General features: G+C 49.4%; 1 protein-coding gene across 1 annotated transcript; it reads right to left on the reverse strand.

The window, feature by feature from the left end:
* Window positions 1-3,102: 3,102 nt before the first annotated feature.
* On the reverse strand, window positions 3,103-18,523 carry AMER1 (APC membrane recruitment protein 1). The gene is made up of 2 exons (XM_080795744.1): window positions 18,383-18,523; window positions 3,103-6,707 (listed from the first exon to the last, which is right to left on the reverse strand). Exon 2 carries the CDS (start codon window positions 6,609-6,611, stop codon window positions 3,216-3,218), a length of 3,396 nt encoding a protein of 1,131 aa, XP_080651870.1. The 5' UTR covers window positions 6,612-6,707; window positions 18,383-18,523; the 3' UTR covers window positions 3,103-3,215.
* Between the last annotated feature and the right edge of the window lie 1,296 nt (window positions 18,524-19,819).

Consider the following 19,819-nt stretch of genomic DNA (forward strand, 5'->3'; position numbering starts at 1 on the left):
GTGGTGGTACTGGCAAGGGTGGGAAAGTTGCTGGCAACAGGAGAGGAACACATTCTGGGTGTAGGAAGCTACTTCCCTGCTTGGTATAGCATTGAGGAAGAAGAGAAAATAGTGTTTACCAAAGCCTTTGGCCCATGAGGCTTATGAACAGGTGTCCAAGTTGAGTACCCCAAGGCAGGGCTTCCTTGAAGGTGCTAAAGCACTGAGAAACTGGTAGCCCTGAAAGAAGCCTGCTAGTTGGCCTTCTCTATCCATAGTCACTGGTTCCCCACGGACTGGTTTCCTCTGAGAATTCTCAAGAACAGAGCTGTCTGGCACTAGATAAGCCTACTGGGTGGCAAGATAACAGCAGACACCTCCTCTCAAATCATATCTTCCTTTGAAATCACATCCACAAGCATTATCCCAGTACCTTGCAATGCAGATATGGTGTTCATCTGGTCACAGCCTAATATATGTGGGCTTGACATCAACACCTTTAGTAGTCTGAGGCATATCTGGTGCTAACCAAGCAAGCACTGGCTATCTTTGGGGAGAGGACTTGAGATTAGTTGGCTCTCCCAGTGTCAGCCTGTGCTGCCATCAACACATGTCCCCAGCTAGATCTTCCTTTCTCTTTCAGGTTGCAAATAGTATTTGGCCATCAATTGCTTGGATATAGAGTGAGACTCAAAGGAGCCTGCTTATGTAGCCATGCACCCTGACCATCCCTCTTTTGGTGGTGAGAATCCTGTCCTTGGGCTGGCAAGGACATTGAAAGAACTTGCAGACAGCAATGTTGTCCAAACCATGAGATGTTGCTCAGTTCTAGGCCCTGCTCCATATTTGACTTTCCAAAGCCCAGAAAAGTGTGTCAGGATGATCAATGACTATTCCGCTCAGGGGCAGCACCTCTCTTATGGCCCTCTTTTCACTGAGAGCAACCCTCTGCCCTTGGCCAAAGTCCGACCATCTGCTTTTTCTCTTCTCAGATAGGCTGGAGGCCCAGCAGGCTCTGGAGGCTGGTGATGGCTCTACTACCTGCTGTGGCTGGCACAGTCCACATTCAGATAGGGGCTTGAACTGCCCTGAAGGACAAGCAGAGAGAGAGGAGGCAAGTAGTGTGGTTTCCCCTGTTGTAAAGGCATTTGGTGTTTACTTCCTGCCAAACAGCCAGGCCTTTATCAGCCCCACCCTCCCAGGGCAGCTTTGATAAGAGGCCAGATGGTTGGAATTTGGGCACTGCTCTCCTGGAATGCTGTGCTTGGGGTAAGGAGGGCCTTTCTCATGCTCTTTCTTTCTCCAACTCCATGACTTACGTGTTCTTCACAATGCAGATGGAGAGTTAGTTTGGGTCCTTTGAACAGTGTTAGTGCCACGCAAACTCATGTGTTAATTCCAGGGGCTAAGTTTTTATCAAATAGGTTTGCTCTTTGTGGGAAGGAGCACTGACAACCCCAATCTGAGAAATGGTGATAAAAAACCAGCACTAAGATATTCCCTGGCCAAGAAGATGTTTGCCATAAAATTTGCCCCCTTGACTCAGGGAGTCAACAGCCTCTGTTCCCAAGAGCCCTGCTAGCCTCTTCTCATAACAGACATGGAGATAAATGGGATAAAGGACAGGGGCAGGGAGGCAAGGATTATAATTTGGGTCAACACATCCAGGCAAAAAATGTTCCATTTTCTATTTCCAATAAAGAAATTAAAAGGAACCCTCTCTTACTGGTGATTAATGAGAGGCTGAGCCAGGTTAGATTAGCCTGTTGCAATGTCTTCCTGACAGCAACTGTTCTTCACCAGTATTTCCAAGCTAGTTTAACATGAAACCTGTGGATGGATAAGTGAGTATACTATTCATTCCATAAAGGACTGCAACTGCCATGCAAATCAGAATCTTGCAGCTTGGCAGTGAGGGCAGGTCTTTCCTCTCAAGAAGGCTGGTCCTTTGAGGATGCTAAGGACTTGGTTAATTAGAAGATGAAAGCTCTTTAGAGAACCAGAACATCAGTCTAGATGCCTTTGGTATCCTGTCTCTTGGGAGTGCTAGCCTGGTGCCTCTGGAGCCTCTTTACAGCATCCAAAGGAAGGGGCGGGCAAGGATTAAGGAACTTTTTGCTTCTGGGGGAGAAACTATTTTCTCTTCTAAAAAAACTGGGTTACCTTGAGCTCTGCAATATCTAAAAATCTTTCTTGCCAGCAGGGACAAATGGACCTCCCTCTCCTATCCTTCCCTGCAAACTGCAAAAATCCTGACCCCTATAGCCAAGGCTAATTTAGGCTGCTTCTCTTCCTGTGTCTCAATTAAAAGAATATGTTCCTTGTAATGAGATTATGAAAGTTTCCTTTGGAGTAAAAGAAAAATTCGAAAGTGTCCATAACTTAGACATCACAAGCTTAAGAGAGGAAGAAGGGAACAAATTCTATCATTCCACAACTCAAGTTTTATGGAAGTATCTATTCTAGAACTCTATTTTGTCTTCTGTTTGCAACTGAATGAATTTGATCATTCCATTAAGGGGATAGCATTTTTGTCTTTAACCCAAGCTACGGCAGACCAGGTTAAAAGGCCCCCGTCTGGTTACAATGCCAAAGTCCACAGCAATCACATGCTACTTGATCCTCTCTAAGGACAGCTAGCTGGGGTGAATAGATTATAATCATCTGATGTAATGGGACAGCTATGCCAAGACTGAAGGTAGTGGGGGTAGGGAGGGTCCGTACCATTACTTCACCTTGTTAACAGCAAACAAGCCCCCTGTCCTCAAGTGGGAAGCAGTACAGACCTGGCTCCTCATCAGTGGCTCATTATTCACTGTATGTAGGGGCGTGGCAGGGGTACTAAGGGTTCACCCTGTGTCAAGGATGCATGATATATATATATATATATATATATATATATATATACATATATATATATATAAAACTCTGCAACTGGAATAGGCACAAAAGTACAGCATCCCAAATCCTGCATGGGTAACAAGAAACCCCAAAAGGAAAAGCTGGAGCAACAGAGCAGCAGCAGCCTTCTGGGGCAGATGTACTCAAGCCAAATGTAACCACAGATTGGCAGAAGAGGGAAGTGGGAAAACAAAGGCAAAAACTCACAGGAGCTTTCCTTGGCCAAAAGGATTTTCAAGTTAAATAGCAACCCCCATCCCCCCTCCCCTCTGCCCAACCCCTGATCCCCATTCACATGCTCACGCTCCATGCCCCCACTTCAGAACAGATGACGACTACTCAGCTAGCTTTCCATTCACAGCAGTGGAGGAGTAACTGGTGGGAAGGGGGAGAGAGGCACCTTGCTCAGCCATCTCCTTTGACAGGTCAAGGTTGGAAGCCCTGTAGTGAATAGTTTGAGGCTGTTGGGGCTCAGGCTGTACCCTGGGCAGCTTAGGGATGCCATAAGTGATGCCCACAGGCTTGGACTGGGACAGAGGACTGGGGCTGAATCCTCCAGAACTAGAGGAGCAACTGGGCTCATCGACAGGCAGCAACATATCTTGAGGCCTGGCCCTCACACTCTGAGAGGCCTGTGGCTGCAGGTTATAACAAGGGACCATGGGCAGGGGTAGGTGTGTAGGCCGAGATAGCTGAGGCCTGAATATCCCAGGTGCCCTTGGCTCTAGATCTGGTACTGACAGCAACATTGACATGGCCACAGGAGGTATGCAACAGGCTGCCTGTTGGCAGGCATATAGAGACTGGCCAGAAGACCCATCCAACTGGTTGGGACTTATCCAGGCAGGGCCTGGTCCCACTGGGAGAGCACAGGAAGCCCAGGCAGGCCAGTCATAGGCCCCTGGTGGTTCAGTATAAAGGGACAAAGGACTGTCTCGGCCCCATTCTTCTTCCTCCTCTTCATTTGAATCTTCCTGCTGAGCATGAAGCTCATCAGACACTGTGTACCCCTGGGCAAGGTGGGAATTGGAGAGCTCCAGTTCCAAGGTTTCTGCGGTGTCCAGGGAGCGACTCCTTCTGTTGAGGGCCATAGCAGCAGGTGGAGGCCGAGGGTGTATGCCAGGTAGTCCCAAGTAGCGAGGGAGACTGCTCACACCCCAGGGCAGACCTTGGTAGAATCGGCTATGGTAGTTACTGAATGTGTGTTTCTGGTAGTAGCCTAGCTCAAAAGCTTCCAAGGAGGCTGCAAGGTCATCATTGTGGAACTCAGGATTCTCTTCACACTTGCCTTCCCCATCCCGTTCCACATCAGCAATATCAAAAGTAACCATAGGGGGCAGTTCAGGGAGGTTTTGAGTGAAGGATGAGTCAGAGTCAGAGCTGCAGGACATGCTGGAGAAGATGTTCCCACTGCTGGTGAACTCCACAAGGGCCTGTGAGAAACTCACAGTGGCATTCCCTTCCTTTTCAACCTCTTCTTCCTCTGGCTCCTCAGGGGGTGAATAAGTAGGGTAGGCCCTCCTGGGAGATCCTCCGAAGCTTGCTTCTTGCATGTCTGGCTCAAACATAGCATCACTTTGGAAGAGCTGCATCAGACAGGTACTTTGATCTTTCTTGGAGCAGATTCCTTCAAAACGCTTCTCCAGAGGACGGAAGTCCCTCCAGTCTGGTTCACTGCTTGCAGTGGCAGGAAAAGCTGAGGTGGTTCTCCGATGGGAAGTCTGAGAGGCCCCTGAAACCCCTGCTACCAGGCCCATCACTGATGGGCCTAAAGGCCTCATCTGATATTCCATGATGGGCTTCTCTTGCCAGGCCTGAACCTCTTGGACTTGAGACTCCTGAGAATGGGCCTCTCGGGCCTGGGCTTCCCTGGCATAGGCCTCTTGGGCTTGGGTCTCTCTGACATGAACTTCTCGGGCATGGGTCTCCCTGGCATGAGTTTCTTGGGTATAGGCCTCCCTGGTGTGAGCCTCTCGGGCACGTGCCTCCTGTGCCTCTCGGGCCTCAAGCTGCTCTCGCCGAAGCTCCCAATACAACAACTGTTTCTGGATGGTCACTAGCCGTTCTTCCTCTGTCTCCATTGCCCCAGGTGGCCGAGAGGAAGAAAAGGGCTCAAAGTTCAAGAAGGGGTCAAATATCTCAGAGCTGTGACCATGAAGTTCATAAAGACAGTCATCTACAGGTGGGGAGGTCTCAAGACTATCATCTGGCTCATAGAACTCATACAGGGCATCTCCACTGTAGCTGTCTCGGGGCAGACAATCCCTGCGGACAAGCCCCAAGGCCTCACCTGAATCATCCTCAAATCCAGGTGTTGTGGAGTCATAATAACCTTCATCACTATTTGGGGCAGACTCTTGCTGGTCACTCTGAGGAGTCAAAAGGTCCCCAGGGGCTAAGCCAGGATAAGATTGAATTGAGTCTAGAAGCATGTAGTCATGGTGGCCTGGGGATGTGATGGGATGGTAGCCCAAATTCAGATTGGACCTTGAGTACATCTGGGCACTTGCCCACAGATATTCTAAGTCATAATCCTCTTCCTCCTTGGAACCCTCTTCTTCCTCCTCTAATTCCAGCTCTTCCTCCTCTTCCTCCTCCTCTTCCTCATCATCATCATCTGGCAAGGCCATCTCCTCCCCACCTCCTTGGTAGGTCACCAGGCAGGAACTTCTCTTGGTCCCATCTCGATTTGCCCTCTGGCCTCCAGAGGCCATGCTGTCTGTCATACTGTCCATGTCCTGCTCTGCTATAATGTCACCACAACCTGTCAGTGAGTCAAAACTTTTCAGGGATGTGACATCCCCAAACAAGAGGCTTAGCTGGTCCCCAACATGGCCATTTGGTGGATTTACCTCTTCTGCCTCCACTTTCTCCCCTGTTTCTGGACTGTGGTGCTCCTCTAGGCCACTGGATTCAGAGGCAGGCAGAAGTGCTGAGGCATAGGCCTCCTTGGGTTTTTCTGGATCTTTACAGGCTGTCTTCTCAGTGACTGCTGGAGAAGGCTCTGGTACTAAAGTAACTTTTGGCCCAGTAGAATTTTGGGGTTTGGCATTTTCCTTTCTGGGGGCTTGGAGGATATCCTCAGTATGGGCCAGAATGGCTGAGTTCACATGTTCCTGAGGCCTGGCTCTGGCCCCTTGAGGCCCCTTAGCACCTAGCTCACTTTGTTCAGCCCCAGAGACCTTGCTTTTCCGGTGACGGCGGATACTGCTGAAAAAACCTTTCAGTCCTTTCTTTGGCTTGGGCACAGAAGGAGCCTTCTCAGCCCCAGCTTTCTCTGTGGATCCAGCTGCAGATGTCTTGCATCTGGAGCCGGTCTCCAAAACCCCATGGGCACTCTGGGAACTGGGAAGTTGGCAGGGTGATTCAGGCAAGGGTAAGGCAAAGCTGGTTCCTTCACTGACAATATCTTCAGGGCCACAAGCTGCTTCATTCAAGCCATCATGGGTCTTGCCCTTGCTAAGATCCTTCTTGGAGAAGCTTTTGCCAGAACCTTTGCTTCGCCCCCCTCCAAAGAAACTAGGTAGGGTACAGATGCCCTTCTTGCCACCAAAAAGTTTCATGGCAGTTTTCCTCAGCCTACCTGGACCAGATGATGGTGGCTCTGATACTGTCCCTTCTGTTATCTCAGTTGCCTTGTTCTTGGCTCCCTTCTCTGCCCTTTGGTCCTGAGTGTCCATAGAGGCTACTGCTTCCTTGGCCTGAGAAGCTTCATCCTTTCCAGTCTCCATGGTGATGGGGATAACTCAGGTATGTTCAGCTGGAAAAGCAGCTTTCTGGCTCCCAAGCAGTGTTACATCATCAGTCAGGAAGCATCCCAGTTGGATCTAGAGGAGATGAGAGGAAAAAAATAGAGTATACTGGTAAGCAAGCAGCCAGGCTGGGTTTGTTTTCACAGGTGTCTGTTATTTCAGACTTGAGAGGAACCAGAACCAGAAAGAAAGTAAAAGAAAATGTAGGGAAAACTTAATACATTCCATATGGTTGGCTTGCTGGGCCAGCCTCCTCTGGGCCCCAAGGCAACAAAACCCTACATTAAAACAATAGACAGCCATCAGCCCAGCCCCTCATTGGGTTCATTCCCTTCAGGCCACCCTAGTCCTATAACACTGGCCAGGGGGATCTGCAGATGTGGGAAATACTCACTTGTGCTACTGACTGCAGGAGGAATTATCAAAGGGTTAAGGTAGGGGGAGGCAGGAGAGGCAGCAGGGAGGTCAGCTCTGATGACACAGAATTCTTTAAGATCATTTGGCAAAATAACCCATTGAGTCCTCACGGGTCTCTGCAGGACCCAGGCCTCAATTTCACATTAGTCTGGGTTCTCACTGACATTTTTCCTAGGGCTAGAAAGAAAAGTATACCTGAAGTTTCACCTCTTCTCCATAGGCTCCCTAGATTGCCTACATGCACAGGCTCAGACCTTCAGAAGCCCAGAATAGGAACCTCACAGATCCATATTCCAGAGCTGCAATCCAGGATCTGCTTAAAAGCACATGGTGGTTTTGAGGCAAGGCACTCTCTAGACTTCAGTATCTTTGGTCCAAGAGGCCTAGCAATACTTGCCCCTCATAATGGTTATGTGAGGGGTAGGTGTAGGTCAGATTCTATTGACTGTTCTGCTGGGAAAAATTTTTAATGTGGCTCTTGGCAACTGGAACCCCATGTTCCACTTTAGAATTGTGAGGCAAACTATTTCTTCTCCACTGCCTTCATTATTTTGGCCCCCATCTAGCTCCCTATCTAGAAAGGGAACTCCTTGAAGGCATAACTCCACATGATTCATGTTCCTAGCCTAGAAGTTAGGCTCTCAACAGCCATTAAATAAATAAACCTGGTACAAGGCACACCCTTCTGGTCTCCCAATTCTCCAAACATCCAAATGCCACAGAGACGGAATAAAAATGACTATTCACCACCCACCCCAACACAAGTCCTCCACCCCAAGTCTGATATATTCATTCTAGTGACTCCAGCTGGTTGACAGATGGATCAATGACCAGCCTGCTAAAACCTGATGACCTATCTCTGGAAAGTTCCTCACCACTGTGTCCCCTCTCTGTAGGATAGCCACTAGTAGACAGGGAGCTAGGGTAAAGAAAGGAGGCAAAACAATTGCTAGGAAACAGAAAGAGACAGGCAAGCCCTGCTGGTGTCCCAGGAGTAGTTTGTCAGCACATCAACCTTATAATTGTTTGCAACAGTGATAAGACTCACATATTCACCTGCAGCAAGCAGCACTGGGGGTAGAGAGACTGGCAGCTTAACTAGTCCCCGACCTAATTGGAGGAACCTTCCTGGAGCCCCTGATTCTGTCCCGCAAACATTAATTTTGTGCTTGCACCTTGCTTGGCTTGACAGTTGAACTATCAGTGTGACCAGCCTTCCATCAGGAGCACTCTGCATAACTGAATATTAAACTTGGAGCAAGATAATGGCTGGTTATCCAGAAAATAAAAGAGAAAAGATATCACCTGATCCCTTCTCTGTAGAGATAAGTAATGTCATTTGCTCCAGTTAGGGTTTGTTGTTTTTTTTTTTTTCCTGGATGACACATTTTTACATGATATTGTTCCAGCTCCGCTCCCCTTCCCCCACAAGAGTTATCCCTACAGTAAACACTGCCACCATCACCCCAAAATACACAATCCTGCACACACACACAACCACTCAGAGTCCTCTCCTCAGGGATAGGATGGGAACAGGGGCCCTATCATCTATCTGATAGATAATTAATTAATTAATAATAATAAAATAAATAAATAAATACAGAGATGTTTTTATTTCAACCCTGAAAATATTGACAATGTTGTCATTTATGGTGCTGGACATGGGAGAGATGGGACAGCAGTAGTGGAGTTGTTTATGAAATTGTATTCCCCTCTGTGGAATTTATGAAACTCAACCTCTCCTGAACATTTGGTAAGTAATAGACATTGAGCTTAGTTTTGCAAGGTAGGCCAAGAAGGGAGAACCCTTAGCTAGTCCTTTTGGGGGGAGTTCTTATATGTAGGATACAACATAATACAGGTCTTAAAGAAGATTCCCCCATCTTAAGATGCATGGTGGAATATTGTTCTTTATACCTAGCTATCATATCCCAGGATAAATCTGAAAAGCAGAAAGACAACCCCCAGGCTCAGAAAAGCTACCTTGAGGAAAAGGCATTCAATCTAGGCCTTGTCCGATAGGAGTTAGTAGAAATGGCAATAATTTAGGGGAAGGGATGAGTGAGACTAGTAAGTATGGCTGGGCATCAGGAAGACCAAGGGCCAAGAGAAAAACCTCTCAGGCATAAACATCCTTATGGACAGAAGGCTGAATTTCCCTGCTGGGTTTGGGGATGGAGTTCCCATGAATGGAGGGATTAGGCAAATTGAATCTTAAAGAGGGTTGCTTTCCAGAAATTTGATGCCCTGGCTAGAAGGCAGTTCCTACAGGCCTTTTCTTAACCTTGCTCCTGCGATCCACTCGGGTAAAAGCCAGACCACTACTTTCTACACTGCCCCCCTCCCTGCCACATGGATCTGCAGTGTGTTGTGGAAGGAGCCACAACACATGTTAGGGTTCCAGGCCATGCTAGGGGACCCTAAACAGGCCAAGGCACCCTTCTTAGGCTTGAGAACTTATGGAGATCACTAGAGTGGTTAAGAATTACATGACATAATGGACACTAAACACACTTTGTAAACTGTAAAGTGCAGTGCAAATGAGAAAGATTAACATTACTGTTATTATCATCTTCCAAGTCAGATCCCAGTTTCTTAGAAAGTAGCAGACCACCTGTAAAAGGCCACTTATTTGGGAAAGGCATTCACTGTGAGGAGCCCGAGGGACCAGCTGCCTTGGCCATTCTGAGGAAGAGCCAGGTGTGGGGGATTTTAAAAACAGGAGCGTGGATTTATATAAAGTCCTCTGCTAAGGGTAGTTTTAAAAGTGTGTGTGTGGTGAGAGTGGGTGAACTAGGCAGGCATATCTCTGGACTGGGATTCTCTCCCCACAACTTCAGGCCTTCCTCCTAAATAGAACCAGGGTCATCTTTGCTGGCAAGGACCAGCCTTGAAGTTGCTGTCTCCCATTTCCCTACCTTGTCCTTCCCAGGGCATGTACCTCCCTACAGCCACCCATAATGTCTATTATGTCTCCCCAAGACAGCAGAACAGGAGGTGGCAGGGATCACCCATAGCTGGTATCCCCTTAGCCCAGCCCTATCTAGCTACTTCTGGCCCAGATCCCTTCTCCACTCCTTGCTACCTTACCTGGTCCCATTGCTGTCCTTCCCTAATGGGCTATGTGCCTTTTTGGGACCACAGAATCAATTTGCTAGTAGAGTGAAGTGGGGCAGAAAGGCAAAGAGGACTGTAAGGGACAGGCTCTGTAACCCTTTCAGGTTGGAGCTGACTCCCCTCATGGTTCCTGCCAAGAAAGTGGTCCTTCCAAATGCAGGGCCCCTCAACCCTTGGGTTTCTAAACCTGTGTGGCTAAGTTTCTGGTGGACTGGTGGGTAAGGGAACACTCTAAAGGTACTCTGTGGTCCCTGCTGTTTATTGCAGTTGCTTCTGTCATGGCAGGGAGTGGGATATGGTCATCTCTGCTCCCAGGACCAGCCTCAGGTCATGCTGGGACCAGTGGAAGGCTTGCTGCTAGGGCAGAACTTGTTTTTCCTCCCTTCCTCTCAAAACACAAGCAGGAGACCAGACACAAACTTGCCCCAGGAATCCTTCTTAGTGAGGAGGAAACAGCTGCAGGCTGAGATTTACATATTTTGCTCCCAGCTCAGCTTCCTGGGGCAGTTCAGCCAACTTAGAGTTAAAGAGAAGAAGTCTGTGGATTCATATAGCAGCTCCAGAGACATGACCTTAACCAGTCATACTTCCCTAGACCTCCACCAAGCAGCTTTCCTGGGGGCAAGACTACTCTGCGCCCATCTTTTGCTTGTGTATGGGGGCATGGTAATTAAGGAAGCAGTTCTAAGGATAGGAAGTCCTCCCCCCAACAAGAGTCGGCCAGTTCTGCACTATAATCAGCTCTGCCTACCTGGGGGAAATCCAGCAAGTTCCTTCAGTTTCCTTAACTGGAAAATGAGGCTATTGAGAGTGTCTATCTCTTAAAACCATTGTAAGGAACAAAACCAACGTATATATGTATACCAAATAAAATTCAGTATATAGCAGAGGCTCAAAAATATAGCAACTAATTTTTTAAAATATTTTCTTCAAACTATAGTTGGACAATTTCCAGCAGCAAAACTCCTTGTTTTTTGTAAGTCACCAAAACTCCTTGGGCCTCAGTTGCCCCAAGTGGTAAATGAGGGTGACTATGTAGTTATCTCACAGGAGGCTTTAGCTGTTCTTTTAGCCAACCTTTGATGTTCAGGGACCTAAAATGTTGCCTCCAGTCAGCTAGTGGTTAGCAGCTCTGAATTATTTGGGAATTTCAACTAGCCAGGTTCTGTAGTCTAGCCAGAAAGGTAAACAATTAAAATTCAGTTAAAGGTACCAACATCAAAAGAAATGCAAATCAACAGACATCCTTCACCCACTGGGGCACTTACCAGGTGACAAAGCACTGCCCACTCCTTCACCTCCCATTTGCCATTCCCAGCAATCCACTAATCAGTCCTGTTAGGAGATGCAAACTCCTTGTCATCTTGTCACAGAAAAGGAAACTATCTAGACTCCAGGAGAAGTCTTGGGTAAATTCACACAGTGGGATGGTGACAGAGCTACACCAACCCCCAGACTGCTGGAGTTCCCCTTCCAATGCCATTTTGCTGCACAGGGCTAACTCCCAATTGAAGGAGGAAGACTGAGAGCAAGGACTGTACAGGTTCCCCTCCTACCTGAAAGCCATCATCTCCCTCTCCCCTGGCACCCCAGTCCCAGCCATGCTGAGCTTTCTCTGAAGCACTTCCAGTCCTCACTTGGCTGCCACTGTTTTGGCCCCACCTAGCACATTCCAGAAAGCATGCTGACTTCAGAATACAAGGGCTGCCAACCCAGACTATGGCTGCTCCCCTCATCAGCAATTCCACCACCACCGTTACCAAATTGTGGATCATATTCCTTTACTTTCTTTTTCCTTGGGAGATAATTTTGAGGTGCCAAAAAAGGTTCAAACAGAAACGCCACTGCGGACAAAGATGCAGAATATGATGCTATTATTTAAAGGAAATGACCTACGAGATGATCTGGAACTGGAATCAATCATTTCTAAAGCCCACAGCCAAGGTCCACTCTCAAGACCATTTGTTCAGGACCTGAAGGAAGGGCTGCCTGGCTTGGCATCCTTTTGTGAAGCTATACAGACTTCTGGCAGAGGTATACCCAAGCTATCCCTGCAACCACATCTCCCCTAACTTGCAGACTTACCATTAAGGAGCACCTTCTCTCAAGGCAGTATCCCATAACCTCTAGATGCAGCACAGACCCCAAAATGGGCCTCCTTTCCTTGGATCCCATTTCCCCACCACCATCTCCTCAAATGAGTTAACATACTCAGCCTAGGGACTATCTGTTCATCTCTCTCAAATGGGTCCTTTTTCATCTTATAGTCGCTACATATAGCACAGAGCAGGAGCTCAAACAACACTGGTTCAACTGAAATTCAAATTCAGCTGGAGTTTGTCAGCCCAGAACTAAAACGCCAGCTTTATCCCTTACAAGTGGTGGGTTTTGAAAAATAGGCCTAACCTCTCTGAGACTCAAATATCTTATCTAGAAAATGAAGAAAATGCTACCTATCATGCAGAATCACTGTAAGAATTAGAGATGATAAATGGAAAGGATAAATTGCTCCCTAGTTACTGAGCAGATGTTCAATAAAAGACCCTTGTGATAAGGCCTCTTGCAGTCAACTTCTCCACTCTAGCTCCTCAGCTGTCAGTCCATGTCCTCTGAAGAGGACATAAGCCTCTTAGCTGAGCTCCATCTGGTCCTTCCCTGCCACAACACTGGAATCCCACCTCTTCCCTCCCCTTCTTCCATCTCCTCCCACACCCTTGCCAGATTCATTTTTACTATCTTGATTATAGTGCATCACTCCTCTATTTACCAAATTATTCCACACCACCTACAGAATCAGGGTGAAACCCCTGAGGGGTCAAAGGGTCAAACCCCTTTCCCTGGACTTCAAGACTCACTCTCCCTGCATGCCCCTTACAGGTTTCCTAGCCTCACTTCTCCACCCTTTAGACCCAAATACATAGGGACTTCTCCAGTGTAGGAGGTATGGTCACCTGGGCATCACTTTCTCCTAGAAATTGGCTTTCCTCGTAAGCCTTTTTGATGCCCCACTTTCTCCTGAGGTTTCTCCTAAGGTTCCCTGCCCAGCTTACCTGGAATGATGGGGGTTCTGGGAGCTAATGCATCTATTTGATACTCCCCTCTCAGGTTCCCAAACTTCCTTAGAGAAGAATATATCTGAGGTGGGGGTCATGCCTGCTTAGTAAGGCTCCTACTATGTCAATATTAAACCAGCAAGGGTGACATCAAAGACAGGCGCCACCTCCCCCCACCCAGTTCAGATGAAGAATAAGAGGATCTAACTCCAGGGAGACAGAGATGACAAGGTGGCTAAGGAAAGCCTGAAGAGGAACAGCTGGGCTAAATGAACAATGGAGACCCTGAACTTTCCCATGTATCCACTTCCCTATATATACCATACCCTATATAAGAGGCCAGGTAAGGAAATTGAGGCTTGGGAGGGGATCAGAATCAGGGTATCAGCGTATTTAGAGGAAGAAATCTTGAAAGGAGGGGCAAGAGCTTTATGCTCCTGTGTAACCTTGAGCAAATCCCTTCCCTATTAAGGGCCTCAGTTTCCCCATTTAGAAATGGGACACTGAACTAGGGGTCTGCTTGCCCCAGGCTGTGTGAGAAGCTGGGAGAAGGGAAGTCCTGTGCCCAGTTTTCTAGTGGCTGCAGAAAGAGGAGACATGATGGGGCCATGTGATTTTGGGGGTCCTAGGCTTCAGTGGGAGGCCTGAATGCCTTAATGGTTGGGCTCAGTATACCACTGCACTACAGCCCAGCCTCACTCCTCATGTGTCCATCCAGAAAACACTGCCCAACACTTTATTTTTTCAAAATACGCTAGGCCTGGCCTGCAGATATTTCCTATATGTCCAGAGGGGAGGGAGAATAGGACTGGTCCTGGCCCAGCCCTCTCTCCCCTGAGCAGCAGGGAGGGCTGAGGAGTCCTGCCTGGAGAAGTTGGATTAGTATCTGCTTGGGTAAAAAACAAACAAACAAACAAAAACTGTAGGAGATGAAAGGACTGAAAGCTCTGTAATAAGAACTGCAGATCAAAAGGTCCAAAATGCCCCTGCAGCACCAGTATGCCTACCTCTGCTTCCACCAAGGCCTCTCATATTATTTTCTTCATTGTCCGTAATTATCCCCTAATCCCAAAAGAGGGGGTGTGAAGCAATGCACCCTCACTCAGCAGGCAGCTCCTCAGTGGTTTTGGTTTCCTTAACTTTCTTCCTGGAGATACACTTACACATACACAGGTTTGAAAAATAAGACCAAGGAGGGAAGAATAAGACCAAGGCAATTATTTAATTCAGAGAACAGAAGTTGGGAGTGGGGAGAGACAGTTTAATGCCCATGAAATCTTCAGGGGTTTGTTAAGCAGGAACAATGATAGCCAGCTGCCCCCAACCTCACCCCCCAACAAACACACACATACACACACACACGCACACACACTCATGCATGCACACACACGTGCAAGCATACAAGGTTTATATACAGCATGAGAGGCTCAGCTTAGCCCTGAGAAAGAACTTCCTGGCAGTGTGAGATGTGTGGCCAAGGAATGAGTGACACAGGGAGGAAATGCCTCCTCTGGAGGCTTTATCTTTATCACCTAGTTTATCTGCCTGGATTGAATTAAGGCAGGGGAACTGATGAAATAACACTCGGCATGCCCTCTTCTAGCCTCAAGTAGCTAATCTGAAAGTGAGGGGTCTGGAAGCCCCCTTTCCCTCTTTGTTTCTACAAGCAAGCCAGTGACCTGTCAGGCTTGCTGTTTTTTATTTCCTTATTCCCCTGCACCAGCGGAGCAGGGCTGCCCCCACACCTCATACACACACTTTCAGCCAGTGTAAATGTAACAGTTTTTGAGGAATTGTTAACCCTTCCACTATATTAAGAGAGAATGTTTGGACTTCCAACTTCTTCCAACTACCTCCCCTCCTTCAGAAACTTTCAGCCCCCAACAGGCTGCAGACTAAGACCAAGAAGGAAAATAGACATGAAAGGGAAAGTAGAGTTCTCCAGATGGGGACCCCAACCTAAACCCAGCACCTCACTCTTGAGGAATGGAAGAGGTGAGGAAGGTTAGAGATTGGTTAGTAAGATTTGTACTGAACAGAGGCCATTGGAGACAGTGGGATACAGTGTAAGAGCTCTTGCACAGGAGGCAGCAGCCCATCCCTAAATGCTGTGTGACTGTAAGGAAGTCCCTATTGCTTTCCAAGACTGTTTTTCCATCTTGTAAGCACAGGAGTCAAAACTGGTGCTCCCTGAAGGCCTGTCCAGTTGGAAGGATGGGGATCAGCAGAGGCCTGGGGAATACTTAGCCTCCACAACATTGGTATGTAGTCTCTAGGCACCCTCCTTCAATTTCACTCCCCCAAAAGGCTTAAAGGAAGTCGACATGGTACAAGTTCCCTCCAGAGATAGCTGCCCCTCAGTTCTATGTCCAGATCCAAAGGTGACTTCTTACAGTTCCACCTTACAGCATGCTTTCCAATCTTGAAGATCCCCTTCTAAAATCCCATATTATTATGGCATATTTGTACCCACACATAGAAGTATCAAAACCTCCCAGTTTTCCATTCTTCAATGGCTCCTTCTCCCATTCTCCCAAGATCAGATGCCCATTCCACAGCCTCGCATTTGAGAATCCCTGCCACTGGGCACCAACTTCTCTCTACCTTATATCCAACAATCTCAACCAGAAAAGACTAAGTCACATCTCTCAGCCTAGCTGCCAACAACCCCCTCACATTCCTAATTTTGCTTATGCCACTACTATGCCTAGCCAAACTCCTCTACTTTCTGGAAGTTTCCAGGGAATCACCCTGCATATGCAGATTTCTTCTCTCTCTCCATAGTAGTTTGTCTCGAGGCTCATGAATTAGCAACCAAAGATATATGTAGTCTGAGGTCTGGGTAGTACAGATCTTGAGCTTGTTGTTAAAGGGAGACACGATTTATTTATTTTTTTTCTTGTGGTTGCAACCCATCACCCTTCTCCATTCTCACTGGGCACACTCAGTAAATACCTGAGCCTTGAGTATCATTTCTCTAAGCACTTTCATACGGATCAAGACAAATGCAACTTGGAGAGATAAAGGTCTTCTTGAAAGCTCCACAAAGACAGCAAGTCTTTCTAGAGCATTCATGAACTGCTATGCATTGCTAGGCTTTGAGGAGGTTGTGGCTGAGTTCAAGGTTTCATTTACCCCTTGGAGGGGTTCTGAAAGAACCTAGACATCCATGATATCAGGGAGACAAAGTAGAGGCAGGGAAACTTATAGTTTGCCTCCTATTATAATTTAAGCCCCCAAATAGCCAAGAGATGCAGGCAAGCCTGTAGGAGTTCTGAGCAAGAAGAGGTCATTATGGGTTGAAAGAGACAGGCAGAAAAGACACTCAGGAGAAGGTGGGCCCAGAGCTGGGACCTGAGAGGGAAAAGATTTTGCACAGTGTGGGTAAGTGGATTTGGGTGTGAGGAGGGGAGTTATACAGAGAAGATATAATAGGTGGCTGTTGGTTTGAGGCAGGGCGGAGAGCAGGTCCAGCCCTGAGCTGGAGATAGCCAGCTGCAAATAGAGGGTTGGTTTCCTTTGGTGCCTGGTCAAAGTGGCAAGAAGTGACTATAGTGTATTATCTGCAGTCCTGGCTGGTGTCACAAAGGTCCTCAGCTAGCTTTCCCCCAAGTGAGGGATTTACTCCTCTCAAACACCCCGGTTTTGCAGCCCAAGGGTTCTCCACCCTCAGAGGCTAGTCAAAGGTCCAAGAAGAGCTTGCCAGGCCCCTTGGTCACTCCCTCTCTCCTGTTCTTTGAAAGGCCTAGAGTTTATTGCCAGAGGCAAACCATGGTGCAGTGACTGAGCAGTGGTGGGTAGAGGTGCACTGGGTAGGTGGGAGAGGGCTCTGCTAAATGCCCTCAGGTAGGGCAGGGAGTCCAATAGCACAGTGTCCTCCACCTAGCCCATGCCCATGACTATGCGGCAGGCTGGCAGAGCCACAGAGGGAAATGTTTGTGTGTAGAAGGAGGCTCCCCTTGACACTGTGGGCTGTGACAAGATGAGACTGACCAAACCAAGGCCAGCTCTGCAGGGCCAGTCCAGTTGCTACCTGGGCACCTGGACTGTGGAGCGCATGGAGGGCACAGCCCCTCTTCACCAAGGAGCTTGGGCAAAGTCCTGCAGTCAGGTGGTCACCAGTGTCGGAGGTGTCTGCAGTAGACAATGACAGCGGCTCAGCAGGCTGTGTATTTTAAGTAACTGCGAAGTTGGAGGGTTTGGCTGTCTCTGTAGCTCTCTCACACAGACCCAGAGGGTGCGTTCTCTACTACAATAATTGCTCCCTTGGCCTCTGGCACAGAAATTACCCCCCCCAACATGATGCTTATCGCTATTTTTAAACGGGAGGCGGGAGAGAAAAAAAGCGGCCAGAGCTCTGCAAGGGGAGATGAGGCGAGGTGAGTGGGGACAAAGCGGCCTTGCAGATCTAACCCAAGTACTAGATTGAGCTGCAGCTCTAAACTAAGGTCCAGCAAGAACTCCGTTGCCAGCCCGCCTATCCGCGGGGGCGGGCGCCAGATGTGCCTGGAGGCCCAGGAGCAGGGGGTGCGGCTGGTTGGGGCCCACAAGGCCGAGGTTCCTAAGTGGGCAGCCCACAGGCCCAACTCAGCTCCCTGAGAGAGGAGCCAGACAGTGTGGCTAGCCCAATCCATGTCAAAGCCAGTATCCATTGGGCCCAGGCCAGCGCGCGGGCTCCATCCGCAGAGGGGAGAAGGAGGCAGGGGATGCGCAGGGGAGGGAAGGGGAGGCAGCTGGGCCGCTGGCGTGAGCGATACCCACGTAACACAGCTGTTCCAGCTAATGTGCTACAACAAAGCTGTGGAGCTCCCGGCCTACAAATACACCGCTGGGGGTGTTGGCTGGTGGCTCCCCTCCCGGGTCAGTATGGTAGCACGTGCGGGCCCCATCCCCACCTCCCCCGAGAGCCTGGAGGCATGGCCCAGGCTAGCCTGCTTGCCTGCCCGCCCTCTGTACCCCCTCTAGCGGTCGCCCGCGCCCAGAGGACTCTGCTTTGCCCCTCACCAGCCAGTCCTCAACGCGGGTTCCCAGGGGGAACGGAGAGCGGCCTGGATGTCCACTGGCCCAGCCCTTGAAGCCCCTCTTCAGGCGGCCAGGGCGGAGCACGCGGGATTGTACCGGACGGCCGGCAGGCGGAGGCTCCCGGCTGCGCACAACGCTTACCCCGCCGGGTCGGGTTTCCAGCCCGGTTATTGTCTGCTACGCCGCCCTGGCCGAGGCTCGAGCCTAGACTGCTGAGGCTGAGATCGCCGCCACCGCTGCTCCCGCCGCCGCCGCCGCCGCCGCCGCCAAGGCTCCAGTCACCTCCTGCACTGGGTCCCCTTCCCCAGGCTCGGAGCAGCTCCCCCATATCCCCTCCCCATGGACTCCACAGCCACAGGGTGGGGCGTCGGCGCCCTGATTGGCAGGCGTTTGGCCCAATCGCAACGGTGGGAAGGCGTGTCCCCCCGCCCTCTGTTTTCCTTGGTGCATTGCCCTTTAAATGCAAATAAGCGCGGGCGTGGTGTTTGCTGGGGGGCGGAGAGGGTGAAGAACCCCTTGCCCGGACTCCCCATTCCCACCCCCACACTGGGCGGTTTGTTGCTGGGCGACCCAGTGAGCTCGCTGGGCCGGTCCCGCCCGGATGGGGCTCGCTGGAGCCCTGGAGTTCGGTTTCGGTTTTACATGCACTCCCATTTCCGTGGACGCTGTGCAATCGTGCTGAGGCGCCCTGGCCGCCACCCGGCAGTTTATTCCAGAGCGACAGGCGGGCAAGGAGAGGCGGGGCGGAGAGGCTGGGGAACCTGGGGGACTGCAAAGCCCCTTGGTGCCTCGCTGGGCCAACCTTAGTTGTAGAGAAAGGGCTCACTGGCGCGTGCCGCCAGGTTGTTCAGAGGGGTTACTTACCTGCCAGGAGAGCCAATTGCAGCGTCCATGCCCCAGCTTTGGCCTCTCAGGCGCACCAGGGCCCTTAGGGACAATTGAGGTCAGTTTGCACCCATTACCCAAGGGCCTGCTGTTGCTCAGAGAAGGGAAAGCATTTCCCTAAGGTCACCTAACCTGCCAGCCACGGGGGCGGATTTGGAATTCAGAACCCCAGGCTCCTGCCCTAGGCTGCTCTCATTTTTCTCTGGAGAGACCTGTTCCTATAGTTTGACCCTCACCCAAATTTCACACCTTTCATGGAACAAGAGGGGATCTCCAAGGCCTCTAGAGGACCCCTCAAACTTCTCATGGTAAGCCGGGCTTTGTGCAGTTCCCTGTCCCTGAAAAGTGTAGAAATTGAGAGAAAATTCTTATCTGGCCCCTTACTGGAGGTCAAGGCTGAAGATGGAGTGAGGAGGCCTGTACCAGCATTGTTGGCTTCTGTGTTTGGGATGTGGCAGGTGGCCAGCCCCAGCTTGGGTCTTAACTAGCCTGAGGGCAGTAAGTGACTGCCAAGGACTAACTAGTGAGCTGAGGCAATAAAGAATCCAGTTCTACCACTAGCTCAAGAGTATCCAGAAGGCGCTACCCCTCAAACTCATAATATCGAAAAGGGTGGGGGGATTAAAGTTGAGGAGAGGACAGATTAGAGAACAATGCCTGCTATTTTTGCATTTCAGAAGGACTATTCACTCT

The sequence above is a fragment of the Martes martes genome (genome assembly GCF_963455335.1).
Source record: "Martes martes genome assembly, chromosome: X".
NCBI classification, from domain to species: domain Eukaryota; kingdom Metazoa; phylum Chordata; class Mammalia; order Carnivora; family Mustelidae; genus Martes; species Martes martes.